The sequence below is a fragment of the Herpailurus yagouaroundi genome, unplaced genomic scaffold (assembly GCF_014898765.1).
Source record: "Herpailurus yagouaroundi ecotype Mexico unplaced genomic scaffold, PumYag 141, whole genome shotgun sequence".
NCBI lineage: Eukaryota > Metazoa > Chordata > Mammalia > Carnivora > Felidae > Herpailurus > Herpailurus yagouaroundi.
The window spans coordinates 73130654-73152964 of NW_024412396.1; the positions used below are offsets into that span (position 1 = coordinate 73130654).

At 51.0% G+C, this 22311-nt stretch overlaps 1 protein-coding gene across 3 annotated transcripts in view; it reads left to right on the forward strand.

Annotated features, from left to right (window-relative positions):
• Positions 1–162: 162 nt before the first annotated feature.
• Positions 163–22311, forward strand: part of PPP2R5C (protein phosphatase 2 regulatory subunit B'gamma) — a 129974-nt gene continuing 107825 nt past the window's right edge. For 2 of the 3 annotated variants that reach the window (XM_040478252.1, XM_040478247.1), the window contains exons 1-3: positions 232–250; positions 691–747; positions 14155–14317. In XM_040478252.1, coding sequence (XP_040334186.1) covers positions 245–250; positions 691–747; positions 14155–14317 — 226 coding nt within the window. In that variant the 5' untranslated portion in view covers positions 232–244. Of the gene's footprint in view, positions 251–690; positions 748–14154; positions 14318–22311 lie in introns of all 3 variants that reach the window. The other variant, XM_040478250.1, reaches the window with a different exon arrangement.

The window sequence follows — 22311 nt, forward strand, 5'->3', positions numbered from 1 at the left end:
GGGCGGGCGGGCTTGCGGGGGCGCGACCGCCGTGAGGGCGGCGTGGGCGTCGGGCCCCAGGCGGCGCGCGCGCGGTGGGCGTGAGGGGGCAGGTGCGGCCGCGGAGGTGGTTGACCCAGCCTCGCAGACGCGCAGGAGGGACCCCCGGACCGGGGAAGGGGAGCGAATGGCTCTGGCTGGCTGTTGGTGAAGAGGGACGCTCTGGGGCTCTGAAATACTATTATTATCCTGGGTGGCGGCGGGGATGGCCGTGAGTGTGCTGCGTTGCATTTGGGAGTCGGGGGTGGGGGGGCCGGGTACGCTTCTGCTCCAGGTGGAGCTTGGTAGCGTCTCAGAGTCACCCCAGAAATCCCCGCTCAGGTGGGAGGCAAGAAAGGGATGCGGTGTGGCTCTGTCGAAACACGGAGAGCACCTTACATGGGGGTTTATCTATTTCTGCCTGAAGTTTTCAACGCCAAATAAACATCAGGAAAACGAGGAGAGTCTGAACTGGGGGGGTGGGGGTGTCGCATCGCAATATTCTATGGTAACTAAGTGACGTGAGGCAGAATTTCTTGGTGGTATTGATTAAAATTAGCGGAAGTTCTGGTTAAATGGTATAAATCGGGTTTTAAACTGCATTTGGGGTTGTCTGATGTTTGGCAGTCTAAAAATTGAGAAGTCTAATTGACTCTGCTTGATATTTCCCAGGAATCACCAAAAGCAGGAAAAAGTTCCAAAGAAGGACAAGACATAATAGAATCAGAGGTAACTGCTCTCAAATATTTCCTTTCTGTTTTGTCGTGAACACCTTTTAACTAAGGGCAGAAAAACAGCGTGGGCGAGAAAACACCAGGGTCTTCTAGAGTGTTTTCCTGCATGAGATTTTCTCGTAGTCTGCTTCGTAACCTGAAATTTTGGTTCTGTAGGTTTTACTGTTTCCGTCTGGGAAAATGTGGATGTGTTTCTGGAAGCTGTATCTGCAGCTGGTAGTTTTAAGTTCATAACCCCCACCCCAAATCTAGCAGCTCTCACTGTGGTTCGGGCTCCATTTAGCTCTCAGATTCTCTCCAACCTGGTCCCTCTCAGCGTCTCCTCCTCTTCCTTCCATCACCTTTCCTTTCTCTGGCCAGGCCTGTGCCGCCCGTGTCCCACACGACCTCTCCTGTTGACGTCTGATTCCTTTAGCCTCTTTCTCCCAGAGCATCAGTACCATTCAGTTTATCTAGTTCGGGCATTTTTATACAACCTTCTCTCTTCTACTTGTGTTCTCTGTCTGCGTGGGCCAGTTGTGACGACTTCTGCTTCTCACCTGCGGGCTCATTGAGGAACAACCCAAATGCTCACGGAGGCCTGGGTCTACCTGGCGGGGTTCGGGTCATTCCTTTGACACCATTGAGAGCGTGTGCAGAGCCAGCACTCTGCCTGGTCTTGTCTTGCCTGCGACGAGTGCTTGGACTGGAGCACCCCGGGCTAAGGACCCAGGAGCTGACTCCACCCAGGCAGAGCTAACTGGCCCTTGTGGATCATTGGTGGCCGAGAAACTGCTTGATTCAGTGTCACAGTCTCTAGAGCTGGGTCATCAAGGTCCCTGGTCTTATCACAGATGACATTAGTTTGTAAGTGTCAGCCCCCTTCCTGTAAGCCAAGTTAGAATGAGTTCAGTTCTGTCTGGAAAACAGTTAACTGGCAATTATCAGCAGTGGGCTTTTTTTTTTTTTTTTTTTTTAAGTCCCAGCGTTATCTTTTCCTTACTATTTGGTGCATCCTAAGCCTCCCTCCTCTTCAGCAGGTGGTTTATTCCAGCAAATCTGTCGCCTTCCCCAAAGCAAAAAGGAGAAATCCCAAAAAGTTTCTTAAATAGTTAGGGATTATTTATGCCAGCCTTTCCCTGCCCTTTGTTTATAGCCGACAATCAAGTTTTACTGTGGCATTCTTGCTTTTGACCTGCCTATTTCCGTGTCACTCTTTGGACTAAATTGATTTAAGTGCAGTGCAATCACTCTGCAAGGTGGATGCTTTTTCTATCATTTACGGAGCTTTTATTGCAGCCGCAAAGGCTTCCGGTGCTCCCCAAACCTCTCTTGCTCCCATACCTGTCTCTCTCACTGTTAGCGTGTCAGAGGACATCGGTGTGTATCACTCGTTTATTCCTGTTCGAGCAGAAAGAACCTGGCTAGAAGGGCGGATAATGTTAAGTTTGAACCTGAACCATCCCTCAGCAGCTCAAAGACAGCCAGAACCACTAGTAAGTCAAATGCATGTTTTTAAGGTGGACTGAGTTCCTAGACTGTCAGTTGCTTAAGACTCTTGAGGTGTGGCCTGCAGTGCCCGAGTGTGATGCCCCACTTGTCTTTTTGTATTTTTTCTAGTGCTACTAAGAGCTGGAGCCACAGAGCTTGAATTACCACCGACAAATACTGAAATGGTGGGCCCTTCACTCCTCATAAGGACACCAGAGGCAACATGGCACACTAATCAGGACGCTTGGGAGACCCCTGTGTCCGTTATTTTGCAGCAATGCAGATTGGGGCACCGCAGTGCACCTGAACTTTGCGTTGAGCCTGACTTTTTTTTTTTTTTTTTTTTTTTAATCGTTGCTTTACCTCCTCCGTCTTCGTCTTCATGTTGCGCCTTCACCTCTGGTTCCGCCCACTTACCAAACACGATTGACTCAGGCGCATTAAACCCTCATTCTTTTCCTCTCCTGTCAACGCTGCTCCGAACTTGAATGTTTTAACCTGAACGATTCAGATAGGACTGCCGTGCCGTGCCGCTTTTCAGACCTGTTCGGTGTCACGTCACCTTCACGGCCAGGCCAGCCTGTGAACTCACCTGTGTTAGGGCAGCTACCGCAGTCAAGGCTTCACAGCCTGAGAGGCGAGCAGAACAGGCCGCCCGCCCAGAGCAGGGTAGCCAGGCTTGGGAAGTAACCCCGGCAGAGAAAACCTAAAAGAACTTGGCCTACTGTTGATTGACTTAATACACCACTGCGAGACTGGAAAGGGTCCTCATACTAAAATCCTGGCTGCCTGTAATCCAGCCTCATAGAAGACAGAGAAGCAAGTGACATACACTGCAGAACACTTTTGGGTTAAACAAAGGAACATTTGATGGCGTGGGGTCTTTAGGAAGGAAGATGAAGTCCCGCCTTAACGGATTGTAAGGGATAGAGCAGCGTAGGGGAAAGTATTTTAGCCTGGGGGTTATTAGATAGTAAAACTGCTGACTCCCGGTTGCCATAAATGATGTCACCTGACTTCTGTGGCCCTGTTTCCTCACCCCTGAAAACACTTGGTGAGTTTCCAACGTGGCCATTTTAAACTCTGTGGGACAGATCAGGCATGACCCACAACTTCTCGAAAGAACTTTTCCCTGCGAGATGTGTGGCAGAATATATCTTCCAATGTAACAAGATACCGTTAAAGGTTCTAACTGATGCTGTGCACATTTTGCTTTTTCTAGAAACTACTTCTTGAATGGTGTGTGTTGGTACTTTTGTTTTACTCGCTTTCAAATACGATGTTTAAGTTTGACTTCTCCACATGTGTCCTGGGAACCAGAGCTTCTGCCCAGTCCTTACGGGTTTATTTCATGGCACACTTTGAAGGAGTGAGGCCGCAGATGGGCTCCCGGGGAACCGGAAGTTGGAGAACTCAGGAGATGGGCCGAGGGAACTCCGCTTGGAGCAGCCGTTCCCAGTGTGACCTTCAGAGCTGTGGAAACCTCACGAGGCACACTTGATGAATATCCAGAGTCTTAATAAATCGCTCAGAGATTCTTAAAGTCCATTTTAGAAGACTGAGAGCATGCCGTGGTAGTAGTTGTTGATAGTAGTTGCCTTAATTTGTACACTGCGTCCAAAGTTCTGTTTTCGAAAGTGTCTGTGCTCTTTGTAAAGTGACTTGTTTTAAGCACATTAAAGGTTGTTTCCGTGTTGTTCTCTGGCCGTGTATTTCGCATGTCCTGCTTCGGCTCAGTTTTGTTTGAAAGTCTCTACAGCATCGCTTACATAATATGTGTTGCTGAAAAGAAAGCTCAACAGTCCTCTCTCCAACCTGTTAGCTTATTCTGACACCTTCTGCCTTTAGTAACAACTCTTCTCTCTCATCTGTCCCTTTACATCCTCTCCCGCCCCCCTTGGTGTTGCAGAGACAGGGAGCCAGATATGCTGGGGTCCCGTAGGTGTTGCTGGGGGAGTCACGTCTTAGAAATTAAAACTGAAATTTCAAAAATATCGATTCATCTAATAGTAACAATACCCATTACACGGTAACGAAATTCACATTTTTATGAAAAGTAATATTTTCAAGAAAATTTGACTTTCTAGTCCCTCGGCTGTGTTTTAACCCGAGTGCTGGAGGACAGTGAAAATAGTTTGTTGGTAGGTGTGCTTTCCGGGAAAGGCGGCTGTGATCATCACCCTTGCGAGGAGAGTCCCCAGCTCCTCCCCCGGAACATCAGAGCCACTGTCTGGGGGCCGAATTCTGAGCTTGGGCTGCAGCTGGGAGCCTCCGTGCCACATTCCCCATTGTTCTCTTCCCACTTTTTTTCCACACAACCCTAAACGGGACTCCAGTGACACTCAGGACCCAAAAGACTAGTACTTTATTTTTATTTTTATTTTTTTGGAAATGCACATGCAACTATTAGTTCAGAGTGGGGTTCGCTACTTTTAATCGCCGCCCCTCGGCCCACCTCCCCAGCCACCCTGCAGCCCGTTTGCTTAGAGCCTGGTGTTCAGGAAAGACAGAGGATCTGCAAAGCGGGTGATCAGCCGTGGGCTGGAGCGCATGTGAGTTAGGGGGAGGTGCCATGAGCTTCCCATCGCAGTGCCCACCTCTTCTCTGGGACCGAGTGACAAGCTGGACGCTCGGCAGACCCTGGGTGCCTCCACCCCATGCTCACCAGTGTTGACGGGTGGACCAGATGCTTCCCCGCGGGGCTGCCCTGAGCACCCTTGGCTTTCCCCACCAGGTGCTGCTAGCCCTGCACCCCTTCCACTTTTGACAACCAAAAGTTCCTCCAGACGTGGCCAGATGTCTCCTGGAGGGCGGAATGGCCCCCGGTGAGACCACTGCTCTAGAAAGACCCTCCCCAAAGGGTGAAGTATGTATGTTTGCTCGTAAATCATGCCAGACACATAGGCTTCCTTTAGAATAGCAATGCTCAAACCAAAGGAGCATCAGCACCCCTTTACAGTCCTAAAAATTACAATCCCCAAGAGCTTTTATTTAGGTCAGTTCTGGCCGATACTTTTATGAGAAATTAAAAGTGAAATGTTTAAAGTATTCATTAATTCATCTAATAGTAACACACCCGATACATACGTGTTAATGTAAGTAGCAGGTTTTTATGGGAAATAACTATCCACAAAAATTCACTGAGAAAAATGGCATCGCATCCTGCTTTTACAAATTTCTTTAGTGTCTGGCTTAACAAGCTCGCTGGCTCCTGGAGTCTGTTCCTGCATTCCGTCTGTTTTGATGTCACGTGTCTTGTGGCCTGTGAAAAAGTGACATAATGGTAGTTACAAAGGCAAATCGTGTCTTCGTATTCTCATAAAAGCACAGACCCCGAGAAGTGTCTATGGGACCTTCAGGGGTCCCCAGGCCTCGCTTTGCATGGTGCCCTTCCTATGCCCCTCACTGTCCGTCTGAGTCTCTTGGTCTTGTAAGTTCCCAGTCAGGCTCATGGATTCTGAACTCGAAGGGAAGCTTTCCTCACCCTCTTGGCCCGCGTTTTTCCCATCTTTGACATTCGAGTAGCAATTATCGACTCCACCAGTTGTTTATCATTGACACTGACTTGTACGACTTTTATGTACCCTGGTTTGCCTCCCTAACTAGATTAAGTACTCGAGGACAGCGATTTAACTTGATTCTCCCTTGTACTTGCCACATATGTGAGAACCTGGAGGCAAGAAATGTTTGTTTGTGGATTTTAAAAGTGCTCAGGAAGAAGGGGAGCTTCAAATCAACCAGCTCGCTGGGTTTTCCAGTTCGGTAAATTAGAGGGAAAAAATTGCTTCTCAAGAGGCTTGTTTCTTTATCATCTTTTGTTCCTCTAAGGAAATTTCAATGCAGAGAAATTTTCTCGCGGCATCATTTGTTTTAAATAAATAGCAGCGTCCTAAAGCACAAGATTATGGTACTTAGGTCTTTTTCTAACGTCTTATGAAAGTTTTAAGAAGAGTTTTTTGTTTTGGGTTTTAGTTTTCTTTTATATAGCACCAGAGGCCAGGGGTAAGATGTATAGTCTCTTGAGACCTTATTTTAATTAAAACAGTTCAGGGTAGGATTTCCTTTTAAATAAGCTTTCCAATATGATCTTCGGTGCTTTGTATGTTTTATTTTGAGTTTATTTTGGTAATTTTTCTCAGTAGAACACACCTGTGTGGTTGACCCTTAAACAACATGGGGATTAGGGGTGCCAATACCCTCCCCCCCGAGACACACACACACAGTGAAAAATCTGTTGCATAACCATTGACTCCCCCAGAATTTACCTACTCATAGCCTACTGTTGACTGGAAGCCTTGCTGATCACATAAGCAGTCAATCAACACACATTTGGTATGTTACAGTTATTATGTTCTAGATTCTTTTTTTTTTTTTAGTGTTTGTTTATTTTTGAGAGACAGAGAGGCAGGTAAAGCAGCAGGTAGGAGCGGTCAGCACCCCTCTCCCTCTCCAGCAGAAACTCCATTACACGATAAGTAAGAGTTGCGCTGAATTACACGAAGCAATTGATAAAGTTTGCCGGGTCACGGCAGAAGCAGGGTGTCCGTGTTAAAGCAGTTGCGGGTGAGTGCAGGCCCGTAGCCCCGCGTGGAAGGGCGGAGAGCCTTCCGCCTGCATCTGCTGCGTGAGCCCGTCTGCCACCGGCAGGAATCACGTGATACGTCCCCAAGTCACAGGGAAAACTTCACGTGAAAGATTTCAGCTGTAAAAAGTCTCCCGCGTCTCCCTAAAACATCGGGTGCCCGCTGAGGGGGGTCGGGGCTCGATGGCACCTGGCCCGGCGCCATCCGTACATCGTGGGCAGCCAAGAGCTCCCGGGGCCCTGATCCCGGTCGGGTTTCAGAAGGGCCCCTGAGGGGAAGTGCTGCTGCCCACGTCCAGGCGGGGTGCTGTCATCCCCGTGTTCTCCACGTGGGGGAGCGAAGGACAAGCCCAGAAATGGGGGGGGGGGGGCAGTAATTAGTTTGAAGACCTTGGATTTTCCTTCGTCTTAAATATTTTATTAAGGTGAGACTTAGCCTGGCTCTACAGGGATGGGAGCTGTGACCTCGTGCTGTTTCTGCCCAGTGGCGACGTCACAGTACCCGGAGGGTGCTAGGCGTTAGCCACATGTGGCTCTCTGAATTGCTGAAAATCAAATTAATTTAAAAATTCAGTTCCTCCATCACCCTAGCTGCACTTCGAGTGTGCGGGGCCCGCGTGTGGCTGGTTGCTACTCCATTGGACGGCAGATAAAGGACATTTCCTGCTTCACCGCAAGTTCTGATGGATAGAGTAGCCTTAGACCCTGCCAGCGTTTTCCAAAATAATTCCATTTGAGTGTGTGTATCTTACTTGACATTTGTCAGCTATTATCCTTTTTTTTTTTTTTTTTACATTTTTATTCATTTTTGAGAGAGTGCTGCGGGGGAGGGAGGGGCAGAGAGAGAGGGAGACACAGAACCCGAAGCAGGCTCCAGGCTCCCTGCCGTCAGCCCAGAGCCCGACGCGGGGCTGGAACTCACGAGCCGCGAGATCATGAGCTGAGCCGAAGTCGGACGCTCAACCGACTGAGCCCCCCAGGGGCCCCGCGTCAGCTAGTACTCTTGATAGAAAACGTCAAATGAGAAGGAAGTGGATGAAGGTAAGGAAAAGAGGATGGTGGAAGAGAAGGGGATTGAGGGACGAGCAGAGGAGGCCTTGCCGCCACTGGTCCGCGGCTGCCTGTGTTCTGGACCTGCGCCTGACACCCCCACGAGGCCGCGCGCTCCCCCATAGGCTGGGCCTAGGGGAAACAGCGTCCTTCTCCTCTTCCTTTTCAGATCGTCTGTCTTCGTTTGTTTTGGAGGTCAAAGCACACACGGTCAGCAAATAAAATAATACAGAAACTGCTCTCTCATTCCATCTGATCCACTTTCAGGAGCAGAGCTCCCTCCCCCGCTCTGCTGATTAGCCCCACGGTCCAGATCTTGCAGGAACAAGTATTGCATGGCAGAGGGCGGGCTCTGGAGGAGGGCGCCCTGGCCGTGACGGGGGTGACCTTTCTCCCTCCCCAAGTTGTTTTCCTCCCTTCAGGCCACGCTCCTCCACCTCGTAGACCTCCCTCCAGGTGGCTCATTCATCCACAGCAGCCTGTGGCAGGCGCAGCCTGAGACGCTCCTGAGTGCTGAGCGCCATCCTGGGTGCTGGGGGCGGGGGCAGCATGAGACACAGCAGGACACATGCACTCGGGCAGTTTGCTTTCAGTGAGTGCCAGGTGCGCTGGTGTTTGTAAGGGCACTGGCGGCGTTTGGTTCGAGTGCGTCTCACACTTTGCGGAGTGGTGGTCCTGGGGCTCTCACCATCAGTAGCGCCCTCTGGTCACTGTGCTATCAAAACTGCACTTACGTGTTTCCAGAGGCTGCTTCACGTGGTCAGCAATGGTCTCACCAAGGAGATAATGTTAAAGGTGACACCTGAATGTGAAGAAGGAGCCAATAGTACAGAGATCCGGGAAGGGGCGTTCCAGCCAGAGGAAGTAGCTAGTGCACAGGCCCTGAGGCAGCAGCGAGCTTGTGTGTCCACTGGAAAGAAGGCCAGTGTCTCTTCGGAAGGCTGAAGAGAAATGAGGGTGACTTGAGCAGGAGGGATAAAGTCAAAGAGATAGGCAAAGGCAAAGATATTGTCGGCAGCCCGTGGCAGGATTTGATGGGCAGCCATTGAGGTGGTTTGAGCCAGGGAAGGGGGATGATCTAACTTAAGTTTGTTTTTTTTGTTTTGTTTTGTTTTGTTTTGTTTTTAAGTTTATTTGTTTTGAGAGAGAGCGCACGCACGCCGGGCAGGGGCAGAGAGAGGGGGACGGGAGAATCCCCGGCAGGCTCCTCACTGTCAGCACAGAGCCCGACACCAGGGTTGAACTCACGAGCCATGAGGTCATGAGTTGAGCTGAAATCAAGGGTCAGATGCTTAACTGACTGAGCCACCCGGGCGCCCCTGACTTAAGTATTTAAAAAGTTCCCTGCTGTTGCTCTGCCATTGCTGGGTAGGAAACAGAAAGGCAAGAATTGGAACCAGGGACCCCTGGAAACACGTCCATCAGATGCCCGGTTTCCGCACAGGCAGAGGTGAGGCCCCAGCACAGCTGGCCATGGGCGCTGGACTCGGGTGGGCTTGTCAGCTGACCGCTCACTGGACAGGCCCAAGCTGAGAGCGTGCTCTTGTGGCTTCCAGCCCCGAAAGGCCGGAATGTAGAGAGCTTTGCTCTGAGCGGCCGGTTCCTACACTAGCAGCCTGAGTTTTTTCTACACAGTCTGGTTTCTCTGGAGACCACCTTTCTTGCCGCCATAAAAGCTAGAGGCTGGCTGTCACAAACAGCAGGGTTGTCCCAGGACCACCTGTTGAAGAGACTGTTCTGTTGAGAGGCCTTGGCTCCCAGTTCTGTCCCACTGATCTAAGTGGCTGTCCTTATGCTAGTACCATGGCCTTTAGATGAATATTCTTTTTTTTTTTTTTTTTTAATTTTTGAGAGAGAAAGAGTACAAGCAGCAGAGGGGCAGAGAGAGAGAGTGAGGGAGACAGAGAATCCAAAGCAGGCTCCAGGCTCTGAGCTGTCAGCAGAGAGCCCGATGCGGGGCTCAAACTCACGAACCGTGAGATCATGACCTCAGCCGAAGTCGGACGCTTAACCGACTGAGCCACCCAGGTGCCCCATAGATGAATATTCTTTTAAAAGATCTTAAAAGGCATGCAAATATGGGTTTCTTAGGCTGTGTATCACATGGCGTCTGACACATAGTGGTGGTAGTTTGTCATAACATTGCAGAAGGGGGGAATTTGGGAAGATGCTGGAGAGTGGAATTGCTTGGCTGTGGGACACAAGGGAGGTGACGTCTGAAGTCCAGGGAGCGAGCAAGGTGCAAGTCTGCTTCCGCTGCTCCCTGCCCGATCCCAGGAGGTCGCCCTGCACCCTGGCTGGGGAAGGGCCCTGGTTCCGGCCCAGGACCGTATCTGGCTGTGATTAGCTTGGGGAGGGGGTTCCACACGCTGTCGGGGACGCCAGGAGAAATCTGTGGAGGGCGGTGACCTCCCCCCCAGGCGCTGACCATTACATGTCCCTGTGGCTGCTGAAGTTTGGAGCTGAGGAGAACGATGTGCTCAGAGCATCTCTGTTTCTCCAGGCCCTGCCTTTCTCTGTGGCTCAGGGATCCCTTCAGGCCGCCCTCACCTCCTCAGGCCTCACCTCCCTTCAGAATGCTTCTCACAGGGGACCTCGTACGTCTGTGCACGAGGGGAGGCCATCAGATTCCCTTCCAGCTGTCCTGTCCTGTGCATCCTCTGTTCTGTTGTCACTGCACATCAGGGCCCAGATCCTGCTCTTGGCTCAGCTGTCCCTCAGCCCGGCCTCCCCTCGGTGCTCTGCCCCCCGCGGGCACGGATCATGGTCAGGCCCCCCACCCCCGACAGCCCGATGTCTCTCCTGTGGCGCTTTTCCTCCCGGCCACCTCTCCAAAGCTGTTACGGACACTCCGGGCCTCCCCACCTGCCCTCACCGCCCTCAACAGCCTCCACCAGCCCCGAGGTGCTGAGGCCGCCGCGTCGGACGGGTTGACCTCCTCCTTCCTGAGAGGCTTTCTTCCCCCGGCCCCATTCTGCCTCCTCCACCTCTTCCCACTCCGTGCTCCTCTGCCGGGCATTCTGGCTCATTCAGCGACTTCAGTGACCACGCAGATGGTGGCTTCCAAGTTCACATCCCAGCTCACGTGAGGTGTCCGAGGGCCGGCCATGCAGCTGCACCGCCGGGCAGAGAGGGCAGCCAAGGGCGGGCAGGTGGCGGCCAGGACACCGAGGACAGGACTCAGCCGTTGTCCTCGGCAGAAAGAGAGCGTCTTGGGGGCGTGAGGACAGGTGTCACCGCGTCCTTTCAGACCCAGCATGCTCACAACCGGGCTTCCCCGCCCATTTCTCCTTCTCATCCCAGTGACCGGTGCCCCCAGCTGCTGGTCACCGTGCTGGGGTGGCTGACACCCCCGTGCACGGCCCAGATGACTGGCCTAGTCTGCCTTCTCCCCTCCTGCCCGGTCCACACTGCAGCCTGCGGAGCCTTTCCAACAGGAAGATGGGTTCGCGCTGTCGGCCCTTCCCCATCCCCTACATGACTTCGGGGTGCCCCGTCAGGTGAAGGTCAGACTCTGGGCTAGTCGGCTCTGTGGGCGCCCGCGGCCCCCAGCTGTCCACCCTGAGCCCTGCCTGAAGGCGGTCCCCTCATGACACGGCCTCAGGGGGCCTCCTACCTGGTTGGTACGGGACACTGCAGTGTCCATGCCCTCCTGGAGCAGACATCCCATGGGGGAGAAGACGAGACGGCCACCTTGTAATGGAGCCCGGCCAGGCAGGCAGCAGCCCACGTTGCCGACTGCACCGCACGAAGGCCTCAGGGAGCCGACTCAGGGTGGGGCAGTGGGAGGTGCGGGGCCGGCCGGAGCGGGAGACCCGAGCATGGGGCTCTTAGGCCACATTAAGCCCACGGGCTGAGAGTCTTGGGAAGTGGCTGCGGCAGGTTGGCCTGGGTGGCGGAACCAGGGCCTCCTTCTAGAAGCTCACTCTGCCTGCCCCGAGGACAGTGCTCCGGGGCAGGGAGACCGGCAGGGCCCACAGCCAGGAGCCACGGCTCGGAGTCAGCAGGTCCGAGGGGGCCCTTCCTGCTCTCTCAGTCGTGAGAAGCCTCACGGGGCGTGTGTCCTGCACACAATGTCGGTGGGCATGGAGTTAGTTCCGTTTTATGAGTTCACCCGGCGCCTGTGTGCCCGGCTCGTTGCAGGAGGTGCCAGCCCACTCCTGGCCCGGCGGGGGCAGCCACGTGCCCAGTTGTCCCCAGGGTCACCGTGTGTGCAGCACGGGATTCGGCCCGGTAAACAGGAGGTGTCACCTTTAACCTACTGGACGTATGTATAACTTAACGTTTAAAACAAGTACGTGGCTGAGGAGGAGCTGTTGGTGACGGTGGGGGGGCTGGGGGGGGGGGGGGGGAGGTGGGGCAGCTGCGGAAGCCGAGCCGAACCGTTTTAACCTGGGGAATCCCGGGGAGGAAGAGGGGTCTGGACGGGGTTTAAGGAAGACCCGGCTTTCGTGATCAGGTGGAAAGAGTGACACGTCGAGGACAATGTCCAGGAAAGCCCACTGTGAGTAAGAAGCTGCTGACTGGGAGGGCGGGGCGCCCAGGCCCTCGCCCCCCGGTCTGAGTCCTATGTGCACGGGCATCCCACATCCCAGAAAACTCTCCCCAAGGATTCTTCCGCGCCTTGTCTAAAAATACAGCTTTTCATGGGGTTGTGGGAGGGGGGATGGGCTAAATGGGTCAGGGGCATTAAGGAATCTACCCCTGAAATCGTTGTTTCACTATATGCTAATTTGGATGTAAATTTTTAAAAATAAAAAATAAATAAAATTAAGAAAAAAATAGAATAAAAAAAATACAGCGTCTTGGGGTGCCTGCGTGGCTCAGTCGATGAAGCGTCCAACGTCGGCCTGGGTCATGATCTCCCCGTTCTTGAGTTGAGCCCCACTTTGGGCTCTGTGCTGACAGCTCAGAGCCTGGAGCCTGCTTCGGATTCTGTGTCTCCCTCTCTCTCTCTGCCCCTCCCCTGCTCGTGCTCTGTCTCTCTCTCTCTAAAAAGAAACATTAAAAAATTTTTTAATGAAAAATAAATAAAAATAAAGCTGCTCTTAACTTCTTAGTAACAATTCCATTCAAGAGCGAGAGCCGATCGTTGGGCGCCTAAGTTGGCGTGAGCTCTCCCAGCCCAGTGTGATTGGAAGACCCTTAGTGGGCTCCTGCTTCCAGGGCGAGTTGGGTCGGTTTTTTACAGCCGCACACGGGCACCTCCGAGCTCCGTCCCTTTGGGCAGACCGGAGGCTCGGGAGGGGTGAGCAGGCTGCACAGAGAATCGTGACGGTCGACGCCCGGTGCGCCCCGGCATCGCTGCGTGGGGCCATGCACGTGCGTGCACCTTTGAGCTCTCCCCCCCCCCCCCCGTGGGCCTGTGCAGGCATAGGGACCCTCAGCTGTGCCGCACACGCCCCCGTCACCCTCCCGCCTCCCCTCGGGTGTTTGCACAGCCGCTCCTGTCATTGCACGCGTCCTGGGACGTCCCAGGTTGCCGCAGTGCAGTGTGGAGCTGCATGGAGGGGGTGGCGAGAGGGAGGAGCACTTCCTGAGGCTCCAGGGACAGGTGCTCTCACGTGGCTCTCACACATCGCCGAGGGCGGAGTGGTGCGCAGGCAGAGGGGCGAGGTGCCTGCTCTGTGAGTTTCCTGTGGCTGCTGTGCCCATGACCACAGACTCCTTATCTTACACTTCTGGAGGTCAGAAGTCTACAGTGGGGCCCACGTGAAGATGTCGGCGTGGCGGGTGTTTCCGGGAAGCCGAGAGGAGAATCTGCCTCCTGGCCTTTTCCAGCTTCTAGAGGCCTCAGGCGCTACTTGGCTCGTGGCGCTTTCCTCTGACTTCTTCCAGTGCCTCTGACGCTCTCACCTCTGCTTTGTCATCTGCTTCTGTTTTGCCTTGTCTTGTCTGGTAAAGCCCTGTGATGACTTGGGCCCCCACCCTGATAATCCAGGATCCTTACCTCATCGCATCTCCAAAGTCCCTTTTGCCAAATAGGGAGACCTCCTGGGTTCCAGGGATCAGGACGTGAACATCTTTGGAAGGTCATTGTCATCAGCCTGTATATATCCATCAGCCTGGATGGCAAATGCATAAAGAGAAAAGTTTGAACCAGGAGAATCTCTAGAAACCCAGCATTACTAGGGGCGGGATAGGGCACGGACTCCAGCCACTGTAAGGAGGGACGTTTAGGGCAGAGTGGAGTAAAAACCGTCCCGGAGTAAAAACTTGTGTATATTTTCCAGATTCTAATTGTGCCACAAGATACAACCGTTTGACATATGCGTCTGTCTGTTTTTGTTTTGGAAACAGATTTCCGGCAGGAAAAACAACCTTCCTGCTACCCCGTCTACTGTATCCAGCAAAATAAAAGTGCCCGCCGCTCAGCCCATAGTGAGGAGGGACAAGCGGCAAAACTCTTCGAGGTTCAGCGCCAGCAACAACAGAGAGCTTCAGAAACTACCGTCTTTGAAAGGTAATTTTTATCATTTGCCTTTTAAAAGTTCGAGCGTGCCCATTCAGGGGTGGACTAACGTTCTCGTGGTTTGCCAGCTGCTGCTTCCTCTGCTGCATTGATAGTCCACTAGGGTCGTCTTCTCTGTTACGTTTTGTTTTGTTTTGTTTCCATTTAATCCCACTAACTGATCTACCCAAGTGGTACTTCAAACCCCAGAGCTGTTTAAGGTGAACGTCTCATGTGTAGTCCAGGTGTAATACACTAAATGTCTTCGTGTGAGTCGTAAGCAGGCCGGCTGGCGTTCCCTGCGAGGACTTCTCTCCTGCATTTGTCGCCTTTGAACTCTAGCGATTCAGAAAGGAGGTGCTGCAAAGAGAGCATTCGTAAAAACTGCAGTGGGGCCTCCTCGTTTTCCTGGTCTCAGAGAAGCGAGAATTTAGCCATAATCCTTCGTGGGCTGTCTTGGTATGAATCGTTTGGGGATTACTCTGCCCAGGGGGTTCTGCCAGGGAATGGTGCCCTTTGCTTTGAATTTCCCCCAAGATGGCATAGTCCCCCCTTTCCACCTGAAGGTGTTTGGCCCCTAAAAGTGCTCCTCTAGGAGATGTTGAGGTCGAAGTAAAGAAAAGCAAGGAAAATAGGGTAAGGACCCCAAAAGTCAAGTGCAAACCTCTGAACACCTTTATATTTACTAAAATAGAAGACCGGTGTAGTAAACCATCAGACATTTTTCATGCCATACATTTACAACAATGGGTCTTTTTACAAGACGTATGAACCCAGAGCACCCTTACGGGCATATTCTAGTGCCTTCCACGCTGCGGGGCGGATAGCAAGGGCTCACTGCACATGCGCCAGATACACGGGCAGGGGCAGGGATGGAGGGAGGGAAGAATGTAAGGATTCATCGATGCCTCTCCTGCCCCTCACCTGCTAGGAATCCGGGCTGTCCGCTCACTGCAGCCTGCAGAGCGCGAATCTGGCTTAGATAACGTCTAGCTTCATCTTAGTACGCATGCTAAGTCATTTTTGGGAGGGATGAATCCACAGGGCACAGAAGATTTTCAGGACAGTGGGACTACTCTGTATGATACATGGCATTTTGCATTTGTCCAAACCCACAGAATACACAGCCCAAGGAGGGAGCCCTGACGTGAACCGTGGTATTTAGTGAGTAATACTGTATCAGTATTGGCTCATCAGTTGTAACCAACGCACCCACACTAATGCACAATGTTCATAATAGGGGAAACAGGTGGGGGATAGTGTGAAACCTCTGCATTCAATGTTTCTGTAAGTCTCAAAGTTAAAGTCTAGTAATTAAAAAAAAAAAAGAAAAAAATGCTGCTGTTGCCATCTTCGGAGAACCCCTGGCTGTTGGATCTTTGAACTTTTAAGCCAGCCCTTTAAAATCTTCGTGACAGTGTTACTGTCTTCTTCGGTTGGTGATCATTTGGATTTATCCACTAATTTATCGCTTTATTCTTCATTCTTGTTTGTTTTGTATCTCCGACTTCTCTCCTGGGATCATCTTCCTTCTATTTGAATGTGTCGTGTAGAATTTTCTTTCATGAGAGTCTACTGGTGGCAAAGTCTTTATTTATGTAGAAAATATCTTTATTCTGTCCTCATTCTTGAAAGGTGTTCACTGAGTATTGAATTTCAGGTTATTTTCCTTCAATACAATGAAGATCAGCATTTCACTGCCTTTGACTTCCATTAGGATTGAGAAACCAAAAAGGAATTGTGATTCTTGGCCACTTTTCTGATTTTTGTCTTTAACATTTGAGTTTTCAATAGTTCCACTGCCGGGTGTCCAAACGTGGGTTTCTTTTTTCATCAGTCCTTTTGGGGATTCATCTTGCACCCCTATGTTATTGGACTTCCTCAGTGGTGGAAAGTTCTCAGCCGTTGTTTCTTCTACGTTTATCTTTCTTTTTTCTGTGGCTTTAATCAGGACGTATTAGACTTTTTCATTTACTATCTTTCTTTTGATCTTCATCTGTATTTTTCAAACGTTTTGTGACTTACCATGTCCTATTCACGATGAGAGAGTCTCACGTTATCTACGGTGAAGGACCGGTTTTCTTTTTCTTAATTCTCAACCCATCGTGGACTAATGCTTTCATAAAACACAGTAAAAGTAAATAACTATAAAAGCGAAATATCAAATGCAGCCTTTTTTGTTATTATAGCCAGTGGACCTAAAGTTGCCCCGCTAAAGTGCTACCAGAATCTTTAAACACCATGTCTCATTTCTGTAGCTCAGAATCTTCAGGTCTGTCTAGTATGTGCTGAACTCGCTTTGTTCAGCTTTTAACCTGAGATATACTTCTTCGTTTATGGGAGTTATGTTTCTAACCTGCAGCATGACTTTTTCATACTTTCCGTTCTATCTCGGGTCACCCTCGTCGTTTCCGTGGGTGCGGTAAGCATAGTTCCTTTGTGGTCTGTGTCAGGTAATAACGTCATCTGAAGTCCTTGTCACATGATGTTCATGATGCCTTACTTTCTTGAGTACCTGACTATTTTCCAGTGTGTGCTGGTCATTATACTCAAGTATTTAAGATGAATTAAAACCTAAGACAAAAGTGCCTTCTTCCATAGGGATTTGGTTTTTCTGGTCTTTGCTGCTTTTGCCACACACCTGGGTCACCACCGGTGTGGGAGTGTTGTAAATCACAGCACTCATTTATTATGACTTGTTAAATCCGTCAGGCTGGTTGTCCGGTAAAATATTCCACTTACTCCCTGTCGTTCTTGTACATAGAGACTTTTATTGGATGGAATGCTGCGTAACGCGGGAGATACTGGAGTTAGTGCCAGATACGCATCCGATCTGGTGACTGTCCTAAGTGATGCCACATTTTACAGTGTGTTAGGGTGCTGACAGGTTGACCTCTCCGTCAGACGATGACACTTCCCTCTGCATCTGCACTGTCCAGAAGTGCTGATGGTGATTTGCAAGGTATGTTTTGGCATCCTGCCAGCGTCTGTTTGCCACCAACCGTATGCTAATGCTGTATACACCATGCGACCGTGCTTCCTTAGGACAGCAGTGGCTCTAGAGACTTAACACGTAATCTGGCATTCTTCCTCAAGCAGAGCCGTCTCCTACCAACTGGAGATACTTGGTTACCTTGACGTATAGTTCCTACTGGAAGTCAGGACGGGCTTGATGTTCTGTCTTTTAGTTACCGATTTCCCTCAAACGGTGAAAACCTAAAGATTTTTTTCTGGTTTTCTCTTTTTTGAATATCGTTATGAACTTAGAGATCCCATTGATTTCAGTGTGCTTCAACCCTACTAAAATTGTTATCCTTTCTGACGCGCAGATACATAAGTTTAAGCATTGGGTATCCTTCGGGCTAACTCCTGTGTGTGTTTTTTGACATGGATGCATTTATTTTTGATTCCTTGACTTCTGAGACAGTAAGATGTCCCCCAGCCTCATTTTGTACCTTCCTTGTCCCAGACCTGGAATCGGCCATTTTCAGAGAGTCCTGATTTCTTTCAGTGGGGATTGGTTTTAGAGACCAAAATCTGGCTGCCGGGGGTGATTGTTGCTATTGGACTGATGTTGCTTTTAAGTGCTGTGAGCGGAGGGAGTTGGTATATAAATACATGTATATTTTAGTCGTGCTTTCTTATTGACATTTTCAGTTCAACTCTAATAGCATGGTATTTTCACACGTTTCTTGAATTTTCAGTTTTATCTCTTTTACACTGAAAATCTTGGTTTCTAACATCGTTGACGTAATTATTGCTTTTTCCTATTAAAAGCATTCACAACAACAATACTGATTTTATTACAAACTCTAGGCACTTTGAATTGGCTCATTTCATTGCAGAAAAAGCAGTTGTGTTTTTATTGGGATCTCATCACCTTTTTTAAACGTCCGGGAAGGATGGCATCTTTAGGAAGTTTGCATCCTCTTACGTAAGAGTGTGCTCTGTAAAGGCCACTTTCATTTCCTTTTAGGCTTTTTAAAGTTCCCCTTTCTTACTAGGTTTGTACTTAGATATTCTGTTATTGTTGCTATTGTGAGTGTCTTCTAAATAGTTGTTAATTATTTACGTGAAGGCTGTTGATTTCTGTGTCTCGCTTTCACATCCTGCTTTCTTGCTGAATTGTCTTACTGTTTGCAGTAGTTTTTCAGCTGATTCTTTTGGATGTTCCAGGTACCTGGTTAGATCTGCATGTGAAGATAACCTCACCTCTGGGGCGGGGCACCTGGCTGGCTCAGTCAGCATGCAGCTCTTGATCTCAGGGTCGTGAGTTCAAGCCCTACATTGGGCATAGAGCCTACTAAAAGGAAGAAAAAAAAGATAACCTCACCTTTTTGTTCCTAATTCTTATACCTCCAGCGTCTTCCTCTTGAGTTGGCTGAAAATTCCCATAAGACGTTACGTGTGGTGGTGCAAGTGGGCACGTGTGTCTTGTTCCTGACTTTGATGGAAATAGAAGCAGGATTTTTTTTTTCAATGTTTCTTTATTTAGAGAGAGAGGTCGCACACAGGGGAGGGGCAGAGAGGAAGAGAGAGAGAGAATCCTAAGCAGGCTCACACTGTCAGCACAGAGCCCGACATGGGGCTCAATCACACGAACTGTGAGATCATGACCTGAGCTGAAATCAAGAGTCCGACGCTCAGCCAACCGAGGCACCCAGGCATACCAAGGAAGCGGGGTTTTTTAAAAACCAGTTATTACTCTGTGGTGATCCTAGGTTTTCAGCCATTACGGGTTTTGCGCCGTAATATAAATTTTTCATTGTTCGCGTCTTTGAAACTTTTCTGAAGCTGGACGCAGAGAAAGGAGATATTGGACTGAAGCCTATGTGATACCGCCCAGATGCTGTGGCCCCAGACACGCTCTACCCAGAGCGGATGACATGTCTGTCCCATTGCACCTTTTCAATACTGGGGTCGTTTAAAATCTTGAGTCGTTTGTTACGTGGAGAATAGTATTTCCTGTTTTTATTCATTTAACAGTGAGGCTGAATGTAGACTTCGGGCCCTTCCGTTCAGAGATTTCCCTGAGTTAGTCCCTTCCTTGGCCATTTTTGGTCTGGAAGGTAAAAGTGTTCAGATGCCAAGTGAAGGGAGATGTTTTGACTGCCGTGTGGGAGGAGTAAATCGATCAAGCAGCTTGTAAGAGCCTGGGAGAAGTAGTCAAGTCCTAGAGAAGCAACTGGGACTTCGCCGCAATTGAGACCTTGGGGCAGAAATTTTGAGTTGCTAAGCGCTTGGCCTTCTGTGAAAGAAGTTGTTACGCCATTGTTGGGAGAATTTACGTTAATTCTTAAAACTTGGCTTTTGAACTGCAGTGAAAAGCTTCTGTTTCTTGCCTTCCTTGTGTGAAAATTCAGTACTTCAGCCGTATTCAAAGCAGTTCAGTTTCTGATACAACTGAAAACTTTGCCATACAGGCGGGTCACTTTTACTGCCTAGAGATGAACCGTGCATGTATTTAGAGGGAGCTTGCCTCGTGGCCATTAGTCGAAGAACACGACCGTGGAGAGTGAGAAGGTGCGAGAGTGCCTGCCCTAATTCTGGTGGGTTGAGAAACTGCCCCCATCAGTCCTGTCTCCTGCCACGTGCTTGGATTTCTGCGTCTGCTCCTGGTGGCCCACAGTAACAGAGGAGATGGCCCAGGCGCGGCGAGGCAGATGCCAGTTCACAGCAAATATTTCCTGACCGTCTGGGTTGTCCGGAGCACGGGGAGGTGGTCAGGGAAATGGCAATGACCAAAGGCGGCCCTGGCCCTCAGGGAGCCAGCTGACCCACAATCCATCACGCTTTTCGCGCTCAGGCCCCGCGTGGCCACATTCCGTCAGCGGCTGGGCCGCAGACACGCCACCACGGCCACCCTCGTGCGTGACCAAGAGCTGGTGCCACGTCAGCCAGCCCGGCCCTTCTCAGACACCCCGCCGTCCGCCCTCCTCGGGCCAGGCCTGGCTGTCGCTGCCGGGGTCAGTCCGGCCCCTGCCCCCTGTGGTCTGGCCACCCCCTCGGAGAAGAGCCTGGGAGTCTTTTTCCAGCTGTCACCTCCCACTCAGTCTGGCTCAGGCCTTCCCCGCCCGGGTTTCCCACAGCACCTCACACTCAGCTCACGACCAACGCGCGCACACACACATACGTGCGCACACGCACACGCCATTTCCTGGGTGTTCCCATCCTCTGTCCGGTCCCTCGCGGCCCTAGACGCTGGCTCTCCTCCGTCTCTGCCTTCCCCAGAGGCAGCCACCGTGCCCCGCCGTGTCTTCCTGCTCCGTTGTGTCCTGAACCACCCTGGCCCAGGCCTCTGCCTTCTCTCTTTTTTTATTGATTGTGGCAAAATAGTCATAGCATGGTATCTGTCGTTTTAACCACTCACAAGTGACCCTTTCAGTGGCATTAAATATGCCCGTGGTGCTGTGCGCCCACACCTCCCTCTCCTCATCCCCGTCTGGACCTGCCCCTGCTCACCCGTGCCTCCCACCGCCCTCCCCCAGCCCCGCAACTGCCTTCTACTTCTGGCCCTAGGATTTCAATCCCCCCGGGAAGTGAATCATACAGAGTTGGTCCTGCTGGGTCTGGCTTCTCTCTCTCAGCCTAGTGTCCTCAGGGGTCATCCACGTTGTAGCCTGTGACAGGGTTTCTCCTTCTGTTTCTTGGGTTTTGTTTTTTTTTTTATTTTTTTTTAACATTTATTTATTTTTGAGACAGACAGAGACAGAGCATGAACGGGGGAGGGGCAGAGAGAGAGGAAGACACAGAATCAGAAGTAGGCTCCAGGCTCTGAGCCATCAGCCCAGAGCCCGACGCGGGGCTCGAACTCACGGACCGCGAGATCGTGACCTGGCTGAAGTCGGACGCTTAACCGACTGAGCCACCCAGGCGCCCCTCTTGGGTTTTTTTTCTAAAGTTTATTTATTTTGAGGGAGAGAGAGAGAATCCCAAGCAGGCTCCATGCCGTCAGCGCAGAGCCCGACGCGGGGCTCGATCTCATGCGTCGTGAGATCGTGACCTGAGCTGAAATCATCGGACCCTTACCCGACCGAGCCACCCAGGCTCAGTCTTCCTTTTCAAGGCTGAATATGCTCCATCGAACGGCTAGACCACAGTTCGTGCGTCCACCTGTCCGCTGGTGGACACTCGGGTTGCAGAACACGCTGCACGTGTTAACTTCACGGTCCACCCGTGTTCCTCTCGTGCAGCGTGTCACCAAGGGCAGAGCTGTGGCTGCTGCCCAGGCCAGCGTCTGCCAAGGATGCAGGAGACACACTTTACGGAAGGAACGGAAGGGCCTTCGAGCCCTCTGCCCGCTCCTTCCTCGCTTCTTCAGTTTCCAGAGAGCTGCGGTGACGTCCCCTCTCATGAGGAGACCGGTCCGGGCTCACACACACACCCCCAACTCCCCGCCGGCTCTTCCGTGTACAAGGAGGTTTGCTCTTAAGAGCTGACGTGAGAGCACCTTAATCTGTCGTGCATGCTGGAGGCACCCGGGGCGGGTGCCCTGTCTTCTGTGAGCACCTGTTCTGGCTCTAAAGGTTCCCAGCCCAGCTGTGGGAACAGTGACAGCAAGGGCTCGGGATGAGCTTTCCCTGGGCTCCTCCTCGTCCCCCTGCTGGCCGTGCCCGGGGACTAGCCCGTCCACGCTGTCCACTCACAGCACTCGCTCCCATGGACAGGGCGACCGGCGCCTGCCCCTTTGTCCTTGCTGTTGGCAAGCAGAAGTTCCCTGGCAACCTTTGAACACAGCTGAATGCTAGGTATCTTTGATCTGCCTAAGGAAAAAGTCTATTTTAAACTCTAAGTGAAGCCAACTGTTTTAGGTTAGCTCTCTCGCCCAACGAAACGTACATCGTCCGCGCTCCTACAGCTTCCAGTTAAAAAAAAAAAAAAAAATTAGTGCCGGCCAGCACAACGGCCACGCCATGCGACACCGCCGTTCTCGAGGTTCAAAAACAACTTGCTTTTCAATGAAAGAAAACTATAAAACTTCTTGACTAAAATATGAGCATATTTAA